The 13,554-nt window shown below is 36.6% G+C and overlaps 1 protein-coding gene across 3 annotated transcripts in view; it reads left to right on the forward strand.

Annotated features, from left to right (window-relative positions):
• The window catches only part of ROBO2 (roundabout guidance receptor 2), a 462,417-nt gene that overhangs the window by 316,684 nt on the left and 132,179 nt on the right, over nt 1–13,554 (forward strand). For all 3 annotated transcript variants that reach the window (XM_062002636.1, XM_062002644.1, XM_062002650.1), the window contains exons 3-5: nt 1,178–1,335; nt 2,953–3,073; nt 12,368–12,506. In XM_062002636.1, the coding sequence (XP_061858620.1) occupies nt 1,178–1,335; nt 2,953–3,073; nt 12,368–12,506 (418 nt within the window). The remainder of the gene's footprint in view (nt 1–1,177; nt 1,336–2,952; nt 3,074–12,367; nt 12,507–13,554) is intronic.

Genomic DNA, 13,554 nt, shown 5'->3' on the forward strand with positions numbered 1-13,554 from the left:
ATATGGTCACATATGTACAGCTTGCTCACCTCAGCCCATTCAGAGACCAATTCTTGTATGTATTAATCATATTTTCTTGTGGCTTATTACAGAACAGGAAAATATTCAATTCCAAATGTTAAAATGTGGCACGTTTTATTAACATTGAATGCAGTAAATTATCTCTGCTTATGAAATGAGACTGAGCTATTTCTGCTGAACTCTTCCTGACTTGCCCCTTCACTAGGATACAGTGTTTTCTAATTTCTCAGAGGGCCCTGGTTCCATTAAGGGCGAGAACTGTTTTAAAGCTGTAATGAAAGTCATACGTAGCTGAAATTCAAGAGGGGAAATGCCCTAAATTCTATTTCAATGGCTCATCTAGAGCTATTTTCAGTTTTATGTTTATAAGAATGTCAATTAACCTAGAGACTAGGACACACATGGAAGAATAGTGATGAAGTAGATATTTTAACACACTGAATCCAGCTAACTGGACCTAATCTTTCTTTATAGAAGCTTGATTTACATAAGAAGCTGGCCTGTGCAGCCTAATTTAGTTCTCAAACAGCTCAGTGATTTAAATACTCTTTAAATACAGCATTGGTTAAAGTTATTGAAATATTCCAACTGAAAAAATAAAGAAGAAATAAAGCACACTACCAGCAGCTTTGGCTTCTCTGACACATTTCAGAACTGATGATCACTTCAACATGTATTTGGTGATAATAATAACAACAATAACAATACCTTCAGTCAGGATATAGCTCTGCAATTCCGTATCAGTTGTGTTGAAGATGCAGGCAAGCCAGATATTGAGCATATTATTTTCTGTTATGAGGAAAACTCAGCATCAGACCTTCAATACTACTTTTGCAAGACTAGGAAGTGGCTCTGTCAAGGTTTATAAAGAACAATGGGTGCTACAGATCCTTCTAATTTAAATGCAGAGCAGTATTCTTATCTGGAGAAAAAGTGAAGGAAAAAACCCCTATATATGAAACCTGCCTCTATTGAACAGAAGGCCACACCTCATGAACTTCTTTTGTGAGATCTTTTATAGTACATCTAAGACACAAAGTTGAGGTATTTTTGTTTGTTTAACATTATAAGTATTTGCATGTATTTTTTCCCCCAACTTACAATGTCATCACTTCTAGTAACTATTTTCCCTTTTTTCCCTTATTTATTGAATTAGTGCTACGGGATGACTTCCGCCAAAACCCTACAGATGTTGTGGTGGCAGCTGGAGAGCCTGCCATATTGGAGTGCCAGCCACCTCGTGGACACCCTGAACCTACCATCTACTGGAAGAAAGATAAAGTCCGTATTGATGACAGGGAAGAGCGGATAAGTGTGAGTATAACTTAAGTGCTTGTCTGTAGGCACAAGAGCTGTGCTGAAGTTCTGCAGCTGGGTGCAGCAGAACTTTAAAGTTTTTGTAGCCTTTCCCATAGAGACTCATCATTACTCTTGCCAATTTGCATTTCTGAGGTTTTCCAAATAAGGGAGCATAGTTATTTCCTCCTTCTGGTTTGACTATCCAACTTGAACTTCTTGAGTTTTGATCTGTATAACCAGTATAATGAAGGTCTATTAAAACTATGAATTTGATCATGTAAGGTGCTGTATTAGAGGTGGAACTGAGTGGATCTCTTTGCCAATTTGGCTTTGCCTTTTGTAGATCTCTGCTCACCAAAATGAGACCTCAGTTCAATGGAGTGAGAATATCAGACCTTATATCAGTGAGGTGTTTTAAAGATAAAATCAGTCATATTTATGAGGTCCACAAATACTCTGTGGAAAAAACCCAACAGCTTAGGAAAATATTGGTAATGTTGTATATAGTGTAGTAATTGGGATGTGTATTCTAAAAGAAGGCTGAAGTTATACCCAAAAGAATGAGTAAATGAATAACATTGGCTGAATTCTGTGACAATTCATTCTATGTACTGAATGAAAAAGGATCCAGCAGAAATACCTGATTATCAAGTGATTAGAAATTATATTATGGTATGTGCAAGAAAATGGGATAAATTAAGGATATGGGGACATACTCCATTCCTAACTTTTAAATGTTTAGCTTTTTACTATTAATATCTCTTCAATAGTTTTATGTAATGATATGTAACCATTAAATACTGACCTTATTCGATATGAAGGTACTATCAGGAAGCTTATTTGTTGTTTTGGGTGCCTAAGGAAGTATTTCAAGCTAAATAATCCAAGTGATTGCTATTTGTGGGCCAAACGGTCTCTGCTAGGGTCTACTGAAGACTAGAGGAAAGAATAGTGGTGGTTTTCATTCCCTGACTCTCAAGTTTATTTGACTGTATTCTGAAGTGCCCCATTGTCTAACTTTTGACACTGGGACTTCCTAACCTGTACATTTGTTACTTCCTTTTTTTCCAACAACCCTGCTCTTTCACTTTATAAGCACCCTTTGTAGCCAAGAAAATGTTGAGTCTTATGGAAGTCAGGCGAATTCTCTGGTTTGACTAGATTCAATCTGTTTGCATGAAGGAAAAGAGAAAAACTGTCTTAATCAATGAATAGGGAAACTGTTCAGACACCAGTAAAATAAAATGAACTAAAAGTAAATAAAATTACCTTTTTCTTGAGGGAAGATATCAAGAGTGCTTTACATATCATGAGTAAAAAAAAAAAATACAGGCATCCTGCATTGCCTAAGAGGCACTAAGAAATGTCATGTTTAAAACTGAAAGCATCTAATGAGAATGAAAGAAAAAACAGAAATGCTGTTAACATTGGTAGAATAAAAAGTGCTCTAGAACAGCTTAAAGATATTTTAGTGTTTAAGATTATAATTTTAAAGCTATACATTTGCTTACAAACAAAACTTTTACAGAACTTGCTGCCTGAGAAGGTAGCTTTTTTTCTGTTTTGTTTTTTTGTTTGTTTGGATTTTTTTGTTTACCTGAAGTTAAAAATATATTCCTTGTTTTGAGACAGATTCGTGGTGGAAAGCTGATGATCTCCAATACAAGAAAAAGTGATGCTGGCATGTACATTTGTGTTGGAACAAACATGGTGGGGGAGCGAGACAGTGATCCAGCTGAGCTGACTGTGTTTGGTAAAGCAACTAAAGCTTTTGTTTGCTTTTCATCACAAATACCATCAACTTTAACAAAACACAATGTTAATGCTTAGCTGCATTTCACAGTTTCTGAAGAAGACTAGGTATCAAAGGCTGCAATTTATACTTATGAATGAAACATTTCCTTCTAAGTACATAGTTCCTATTTAATTGGAGGTCCTTAGTGATATGCACACACCCAGAGATGATTGTGCAGGATGTAGTGCTCACCCTCACAAAATTACTAAATATAATTAAACCACTTTTCATATACTTGACAATGCCCACTTAACAAAGATTTAGACCAGCCTTGCCTATTTAAATTATTGCTTATTCCTGTGGGATTGTGGAAGCACAAAGTAGCTCAACTGATCAGTAAAATGTCATTGGAGAAAATTCCAAGATCAACTTGTTGAATTTATACAGATACTTTTGTTATTTGTTTTTAAAATGGCATGAAACATCTTGTCATCTTGTAAGCCAGGGCATCGTTTACATTATTGGTGCTGCTGAATGAGTAAAAAATAAATAAGTTTTCCTATGTGAAGGCTTCCAGACCTGATGGGCAAGGAGAGAAGTTGTTGCCCTGTGGTTTGGGTCTAGAGCAGGAATAGAGTAATATTGAACCTAGAGCTGGATCCATCCTGCCAACAACTGGATAAGAAGCAACATTGCATAATGCTGCTGTGGTAAATCCTGCAGTGATGGCATTTCTATTTACCATTAACTATGGGTTTGTAGGAAAGAGACAAGAGGTCATGGGCAAAGGAAAAAAAATCAATAAGGAAAAAAACCCTCACTGCTAAAGAAAACACATACATGCATTCAAAAAAGAAAGAGAAATAGTGGTAATGCTCCCTCCTGCTAGATCTCTTCGATATTCTTGATAAAATACCAAAATTTCAAACCAGACTGCTTGTAATCCCAGTGAGAGTTTTCATAGAAGTCCTAAGGTCCTTTCTGAAGCAGATTCTCCTAATTTATTCACTTCCTGCTTAACATGGTACACTGGAAAACCCAGCCACACATAGTCATCTGTTTTTGCAAGTATATGTAATTCAACATTTGACTATCCACTTAAAAAATACCCTATTATGGGATTCACAAAAGGCACAGAAAAGTTTCTTCTTGACAAAATCAGTAAGTGACTGAGGATTTACAGTTTTCCAGCATTACAAGACTGTATAGGCTTTCATTCTGCTTAGTTTGTTATGGATTCATTGGAAGCATATACCTTTTAAAGACAGAACTAGTATACCTTGCAAAAAAACACAGAAAGGATCTCTCATAAAGTCATTATGTCCTTTGCAGCCAATGTGTTGAAGTTGTGCCTTTATACAGATGTAAAAGAGACATGACATATCTTCTTCATCAGTTTAAGTACTGACAATCTCTGTTAATACTCCCTATGGATAGGATGCAGATTGCAGTCCTAAACTACAAAGACTTAAGAAATCCTTAAGAAAATAATTTGTTAAAAAGCATTGAACTGTGGGAATAGAAATTGAAATATGCATGTAATTTCATGTCCCGCAGAGCTACACAAAGTATTAGGTGTGTCTTGGTATGTGAAATAATACATAGCCAATTACAATATTCTGAATTTCGTTACAGGATTTAAACATAGCAATCAACTTGTAAAATATAATCTAAGCCTATTTTGTGAATGCTCCACAAAATGAGCAATAAATGAAATAAGGTATTTTAATTCTTCATAATTGTCTTAGACTACCTGAAGAAAATTATAATTAAAATCCCTTTCCTATCTGGGCATCTTCCTTTTTAAAATTACCCTTCTATTGAGGTATCGTTTCAGGGGACTGGAACATCTTTCATACGAGGAAAGGCTCTGGGAACTGGGGCTGTTTAGTTTGGAGAAGAGGAGACTGAGGGGAGGTCTTATTAACATTTACAAATATCTAAATGGTGGGTGTCAGGAGGCTGGGACATCCCTTTTTTCTATAGTAGCTAGCAACAGGATAAGGAGTAATGGGATGAAGCTGGAACAAAAAAAGTTCCTCTTAAATATAAGAAAAATCTACTGTGAGAGTGAGGGAGCAGTGGAACAGTCTGCCTAGAGGGATTGTGGAGTCTCCTTCTTTGGAGGTCTTCAAGACCCGCCTGGACATGTTCCTATGTGACCTGATCTAGGTGAACCTGCTTCTGCAGGGAGGTTGGACTAGATGATCTCTAAAGATCCCTTCCAGCCCCTGCCATTCTATGATTCCCTTCCTTTCTTCTTTTTTACTGTACAAGAATAGCATGCAGGAAACGGGCACTCGGGTTATGATTTGCTGTTTTACAAGCCAATTTTGACTACCCTGTGTCCATTTCCTGACTTCCACCTGGCGCTGAAGCTCTGTGTTAGTGTATTGAGCACACTGTATAGACCTGTCCAGGCTAGTCCTGGTCTGCTCCGTACAGATGGACATGGCTTGGCATTGCCTTCCACCAGCAGAACAGTTGTATTCCATTCATGGACTCCAGGCAGCAGCTCAAATGTGGGTGGGTGCATGCACAGTGCACTGGAGAGCATTATCCATGATGTTTCCAGGAAGCAATGTATCTTCTGGATAGTCCAATCAGTCTAAGCATACAAAATAAATCCAATAAATCCAGTCACTCTGGGAAACATCAGGTTAGCTGTAAGTGTTCAGATTGACTTTACTGGACATAGGCAAAACCATGGTCATTTGTTAAGTCCACAGCCTTCCTCTAATATGGCTTCCAGGTTTCAGGAACATGAGAATAGTGCAAATGTTGAGAAAAGTTTGCTAAAACCATCATAATAGTTATATATTATTCGTGCGCCCAAATTTAACTGGTTTGAACATATTTGAAAATGGGCTTTATAATGAAAATGGAGAGATCTTAGCTAAGAGACATAGAGAATTTAATAAAGTGTTTGGCAAGCCTACAGCTAGTGCTGATTCTGGAGAGGAATGTGTATTAATTAGCTGATTACCAATGTTTCTCTTCTTTTTCCAAATAACAACCACTGAAACCCTTTCCATATCGTGAAGGGACATGCTACTGTGTGGGAAAAGGAAGCGTTTTGTGTTAGCTCTCAAACCTTTCCAGGAATCAGACACTTGTTGCTTTTGGCTTTGCAAGTTTTTCTGTAATGCCTGGCATTAATTTCTGCATGTGACTCATGACAGATCTCTTACTCCCTGTACAGTAAATTTAGCTTGAGGCATTGCCTCTGGAAAATCTGAAACACTATGGAGGTAGCTGGTGGCCTGAGGGGGACTTCATGGAAGCCTAGTCTAAAAGATTACACCTTTTCTGAGTTATAAAATAAAATAGGCAATAAGAACCTTGACAAGAAGTAGGAGGACAAAATGAATTTTTCCCATGTGCAAATTGTATCCACTTGGCTGCTCTTTGCTAAACTTCACTGAGGGATAGTTGTCGATAATGTATGTGGAACTTTCACAAAACAAGTAATTTTTTTTTTCAACCCTGTCTGCATGAGAAAACTAATTTCAAACGTTTGAGCACTGCTAACAGTCTATTTTTAGTGCAGATTGCATTCCTTTTGTTTCCAAGTCATGAGTTGTCTACTAGCAGAATATTGCCAAACTTTCACAGTAAAACATCAGAAAGCAAACTGATTATATAAGCAGAGCTTACCAAAATTATTCATGTGTTTTGAATAGTTACAATGGTGCATTACATTTTGTTAATCTGCTCTTTCAAGCACTATTACTACTTTTTGCCTTTATGAGGTGTAATCTTGGAGTAAGGCGAGAAGACAGAGTCTGCTTAGAGTCTAAGTTGGCCTTTAAAGGAAGTTACTATCTAATCCATCAATCCTAACGTTCAGTAAAAGAGGCAGCATGGTACTTTATATTATGGACACACTATTCTAAAGGCCAAATTCAGAAGTGTAAGTGATATAAATTAGACTGCTTTGCTTGTGTTTGGGCACGTAGCCTGTGGCAGAACAAAATTAAAACAAGATGCAAAACAGAAACAGTTTGTTCCAATTTGCAAGAAAGCTTGGTTTGTAAATACATAATATGGAGCCAGAAATTAAATAAAGCAAGAATTACTGTTTAGGTCAACCTTTTATCATGTTATACTACTGCACTGTTCTCAGATAAGTTTTCAAGTTGTTTTAACTATTTCAGGCTCCTTTTTGTTCTTTTGGACTTAAATGGTATGTTTGAAGAGAATGTACAAAGGTATATCCTGTATATTGATCCTGAAGCTCAGTGAAATCAATGAAAGCCTTAATATATCAACTTCAAGAAGCTGGCACCAAGCAGTGGAAAAAGATATATTTAGGAAAACCTTAAAAGAAGATAAAGCATAACTAAGAAGAGTACAAAAATGTCTTAAAAGATAAGTCAATTCAGACATATTAAAGATTATTTTGGATTCATCTTTGATTTTAGCTTTGGTACCTGAACCTTTTTTGAGCTAATAAGGTCCTGTGGGATGAAGAGGTATTTTTGTCAGATGCTTGAGGAAGTATTTGTGTTTGATGACATTTTCAGTCTGAAAGAGTATACTATGATGACAGGATTTTAGAGGAAAAAATCCAAAGATCTGTTAATGAAGATTTTGAGCCCCATTTTACTTTTCTGAGCTCTGACTATGCAGAAGGTCTTAGCAGAGTCTTGTCCCATTTTGTCTTGGAAATTAGTCCCAGAAACTTTCCTAGCCACATGGAAAATCTACTAAAAATCAGGTATACATTCAGAGATCAAGACAGAGAAATTGGCACTGTGCATTTTGGCCTTCTTGTTTTTTCTTCTGCTCTTTGTATTTCTTACTTGCAGAGTACTTGTGGAAGTTTGCAAAAAGCCAGTTTGGCTTTTCAATATTTGTTATCCACAGATATTGATACATTGTAATAGGATAATGATACTGGTGTGAAAAAGAGTCTCATTTGGTCTCTAAAGTCCATACCTAATGTTCAGTAAAAACTGAAATTAACACATTGCAGATACATATATAAAAGGAGAAAAACACTAAGGACTGATAGAAATTTTTCAATTTTATTTGCCTTTACTGTGCAAGATAATCCCATCTTGGGTACTCATGAAGAGTGCAGAAGTTTGCAATGTCCACAGAAGAGCATATTTCTCAAATGAAAAATAGCTACATGCCTAAAAAACAAAAAAGGCAGTAGAATAATGTTTTAAAATATAACTCCATCTGCTTTTGCGATTGTATTTTCATTTATTCAATCAACATAGGTAAATTTAGTGTGATCCTAATATTCTGTCTTCCTCCACATCTTCTTTTTGGCAGAGCTCTACTGTGTCCAGATCATGTTGCAGTTAATGAAATATCTACCCTATCAACTGCTTTCTGAAATGAAACTTACTTCCATCCATCTAATCTTTCTTTTTTTTTCCTTTACATGAGAACACTATAGTGAAATAAACTTATTTGTCACAGCTTGCTCTTAAATCATTCTCCAAAGCCTTTTAATTCTTTATATTTCTTTCTAGAAAACAAAAACATTTTAAAAACACGATGCCCTCCTTCCATCAGAGACAGAGAAAAGGATTTTAAATCAGGTTCAATCTTTACATTATGGGAACCACCAAATCCTTCACTCTAGCAGTTGCCTCCACAAAGAAAATATATTAAGGTAGTTAAGATCATTTTAATTAGATTGAGGTCCAATATATGGCTGTCTAACACTTTGAGGAACAGAGAAAGGGTAATAATACATGTGAAGGTCATCTGAGTCTATGATAGACTGTGACACTCAGACCAATTGTTAAATAGAGGAAAACTTGAGTTCCAGGGTTAACTTGTGTCAGCACTCAAAGCAAAGAAAGGATTTTCGTATGTTTCTGCTTAGGATCAGTTCTGTAAGTTTTCTTGTAGTGCTTAAGCACTGCAACAGATTGTACGTGTGTGTCCAGATTGCATTAACTATCCACTTTTATAACTGCAAGAAAAGATTATTCTGAAGTTATAAAGGTCACTCTAGTAATAGCGTGACTGGTTGACATGACATATAACCATGACCTCTTTTATAGTTCTCTTCAAAGATTTTTAATATTCATCAGAGAAAGTCTAGGAAGTGCATACTTTATTTACTCAGTGAAAGCTTATAAAATAGCTATATTAACGTTTTTATACATGTCTGTGATTTTAATTTATTACTCTTTCTTGTTATTTCTCAAATATATTGTATTCTGAATCCTGTTGACAGAATAACAATCTATAGGTATACCACCAGGCTTTATTAATAGGCAAACCATTTCAAAAAAAAAAAAAAAGGATTTTTTTTTTTCCTCAAGTTTAGCTCTGAAACTAAATTTGACCTGTCTTCATGAAGAAACCTTCTTTATTTAGCATGCTTGGGCATGCAGTGCTCTGTCTCTTGAGAGATTAACATTGTAAGCAAGTTATGCAGGTGACTCAAATCCAGTTAATCTCACATAAAGAATGTTAATTGCATTGGCAATGACATTCATTCTGATCACTTTATAGCTGTATAATTAGCTATTGGATGTATTCAAGGGGTTGTCTGGGTGATACAAATGCAGGAAACAATGTGAGAGACAACTTGTTCTTTCCAGATTCACACTGTGCAAAATGCAGAGATAATGAGTAAATGAAAATAGCAGTGATAGGTATTTGCATGTCCTTGCTGACTGGAATCTGTACTTACATACCTGTTTATTTTTAGCAAACTCTTATCTGTTTTAAAAAAATAATAATTTTGAGTAGTTGATCTGAAATAAACATGTATGTATATTCCTAAAGTGACTTGATGTGGAATCAAGTGATTTACCTAATGACATTTGGTCCATCTACTGTCTCATCAGCTAGTTTCTTCTCAAAATGTGATGAGAAAATAAATTCCTATCAAACTTCCTATCTCCTGTATAGAAGCACTAAAATACATACCACAGTCATCAGGTAGAATGTATGTCTGAGCAGCATTTTCATGCAACTGCACTGAACTCCTGCTGCTATCACTCTCCTGGGATAATGCTTTGTTACTTCAACCAATTTTTCTTGCACTGATGCTGTGGATGGGGGACATCTGGATGGAACCTCCAGTTCAAGTGTAATTCAAACACACAATGAAGAGTCAGTTTGCTGTGAGGCATGAAGAAGTGTGAAGCATGGATAATTGTTAGGGAGAGTTGTCTCATGAACTGTGAAAAGCAATAGTCTAGGCTAGGAGGAGAGAAACTGGCTAAGAAAGCAATCCACATCGTCACAGTGTGGCTGACACACAAAAATGAGAGTAGGAGCAAATCTAGCAGGAGACTGAGATGGGTCAGGAGACTACATGCACAGGAAAGGAAAAATCGGATGAAGTACACTCAGGACAAGGAGCTGTAGTGAAGGTTATATAAGGGTTATAAAGTGAACAAAGACTGAGATTTCAAGGTGTTGAGAGAGACTGGAACTGAATTTACCTGCTCAAGCACTGCTGGAACTTGAAGGTCCCAGGCAGGACTAGGAACAGGACAAAAGCAATGGCTTGGGAGAAGTATGGAGTATCCCTGTTAGACATGTTTTTTACCTCTAGTGTCTGGAAAAATGCTATAGATTCTTGAGTGTGTCTATTCTTCTGCTGACAAAATATGTTTTTCCCTTCAAATAGGTCTCCCTGCTAGTTTCCCGGAATTCATGTGTGATGCTGTCACTCATTTAGATAATTATTAGCAGGTGGTTTTTTGTCCCATATTTTCTGACTTCATATTTTGAGTTCTAAAAGCAATGAACATTTTATCAGCTGCAACTGAAGCTGAACTCCATGGAAGCTGAACTTTGAACACAGAAAATTAATACTAAATTCTAAAAAAAAAAAGTTTTATGTCTCAACTTGAACATCAAAATTTGGCAGATTTTTTTTTACCTTGCATTCTTAGATCTCCATAGCATCTTAGAGAGAAGCTATATAAATAAATGAATTGTTTGTGAATCATTAAGATAGGTGTAATGGGGGTCATAGGGAAATTAATATTCCTGCCTTTGAAGTGAAGTTTGAGTAGTATGACAGGAGGCCACCCACTAAATGGTACAACTAAAGCAAAATATTAAACACCTGCTTGTTAAATTAATACCAAATATGGAGATGTTTGGAGAAAAATAATACATGATCATATAATTGCAACCAGTCTCAAAAGGTATAAACAGAAAGGGCACACAGATCAAAGGGCACTCAGATAGGCTTAGTTCTGGCACTGAGGTGCTGTGTACTTGATTTTGCAAACTTACTAATGTTCTTTCAATTATTTTTTATTATTATTTGGATATAATAAAGATGGATAACCAAGCCTTTAACTTAACTCTGTAGTTATCAAGACAAACTGCCTGAATCAGAACCTGGTATTCCTTACATCTGTGTGAATTTTGAATATTTTTTTCAATGGCATTATATCTTTCAATTTGCTAAGAATTAAATATGAAACAGTGTGTAACTAGTTTTAAATGTCCTTATAATAAATCCTTGTCTTGAGTGGAAATAATGCTTCATATAATCTCAATCTTATAATGATTTGACTCTAGTGTAAATAATTTATGACAACAAAAGTGTGGTATGGCTAGGAGTGAGCAGAACAAAATTTATACAGTCCAAAGGCAACTTGGAAACTAACCTCAGTGACATCCTTTCAAATGAAATTACCGGTACTTTGAGTTTGTACTAGTATAACTAAGATCAGATTGCTACTCTGCATCTGGATTTTAAGCAGGCCTGTACAATATTATGAAGATTAATAATATTTGTAGTTGTGCAGGCTAACATAACAAGGGTAAACAGAACTTATTATTCAGACCTTAATTTAGTTTTCCATGGCAAAATTAGCGATGGGGGTCAGGGAAGCTCCAACCTCTATATGATAGCTTGCAATTGGCTGAGATGCATAACACAGTGTTTACATTTTCTTCTGAAGCATCAAGATATTGATTATTGCCAAAGGCAGATGATCTCCATTGGCAACTCATATATCGCTAGAGCAGGCAGGAGATTTTAGTTCCTGCTCCATGTATGAGGCAATGCAGAGCCAAAACAATTCACATGTAAGGATATAGCTTTGGAGACCTCTCTGCTGGTGTGGCAAGTGGGCAGCCAGTGCTAGCACAGGCTTCCTTCTGGTGGCACTCAGCTCCTGCCTCTCCAGCCTGGGAGTCATCTTCTGGGCTCTTTATGCACATCATCAGTTCCTCTTGTCTGAATTTGTGGAGCTCAGCCTCCTTGCTTCATTCTGTGAATGAGTAAACCAAAAGATGCTGATAAGTCAAAAGCATTAATTTCAACTCTCTGACTCACTAAGGAATTTTAATGTCTCTTTCAAGAACGGCCCACGTTTCTCAGACGACCGATTAACCAAGTGGTGCTGGAGGAGGAGGCTGTGGATTTCCGGTGCCAGGTGCAGGGGGATCCCACACCCACAGTCCGGTGGAAGAAAGATGATGCAGACTTACCGAGAGGAAGGTGAGACCAGCGTTCATATTCACCACACTTCCAAATTTCAATTGTTGAGTAATGCTGAATCACTGTCTACTACTTATAGTTTGGTTTTTGATGTTATAGCCAAGATTTATGTCTCATATTGCTGGTCTTTGGCACTACAAAACCTATTCCAGAGCCAGTTGAACAGGGAAATCCAGTCTGGGTTGAAGTGTGCAGGTAATGGATTCCTGTGGAAGGAAGGAAGGAAAGTGATGCCTGGATATTGTGAGCACATGGGTATTCACTGAATTTGCCGTAGAAAGGAAAGGTGTTTTAGGAATGTACTAGTGATAATAGCCTTCATAATAATGTTCTGTTACCAAAAGGGAGAAAATTTGTCTGAAGAGCTGCAGAGCTCCTTCAGTGTGCTAGGAAAATGAATTAGAAGCAGAGCACTGTGGTGGGCTTTACTGGCGCTTGGCTCATATTTGTTAAGTCTCAGAGAGAAACTTTTGTCCTGAGGAAACGAAAAACCAAGTCAGCAGAAATGAAAAAATAATGAAAACTGTAACAGGCCCCTTGTGTTCAAGAAATACTTGTTTAGTCTGGAACAAGTGCAGAGAAAATTCAAGTGAGCAAGGAATGAGAATCTGTCTTATAAAAGGACATTAATTTGACTCATCTCCTTTCAGCTAACAGAACAGTTTGGTCTTTGCTTTCTAGAACTCTTTCTAGATTTGATGCTGAATCATTATTAGATTACAACACTTTAATATAGAAATAAGTCTGGGAACAGAAATGAGAGCCCTGGTCTCCATAACCCAACCAATACTTCTGGGCCTGTGAGTTCTGATTAATTTTTGCATAGTACATTTAATTTCAACAAGAGACATGAATACTGCCTTTTTTCCCCAATCACAGTTGATTATTCTTTTTCATCAGTATTGGTTATTCCTGCAATGTTGCTGATGGAATTTGAAGAAAGGAAACAAAAAAATTCTAAATCTTCTCTTCTTCAAACAAGTGCGTTAAACATTGGATTTAGAGAAGCTGGTTACCAGTGTTATTTCTCCTCCTATAATCATGATCT

This window comes from Colius striatus, chromosome 1, assembly GCF_028858725.1.
Source record: "Colius striatus isolate bColStr4 chromosome 1, bColStr4.1.hap1, whole genome shotgun sequence".
NCBI lineage: Eukaryota > Metazoa > Chordata > Aves > Coliiformes > Coliidae > Colius > Colius striatus.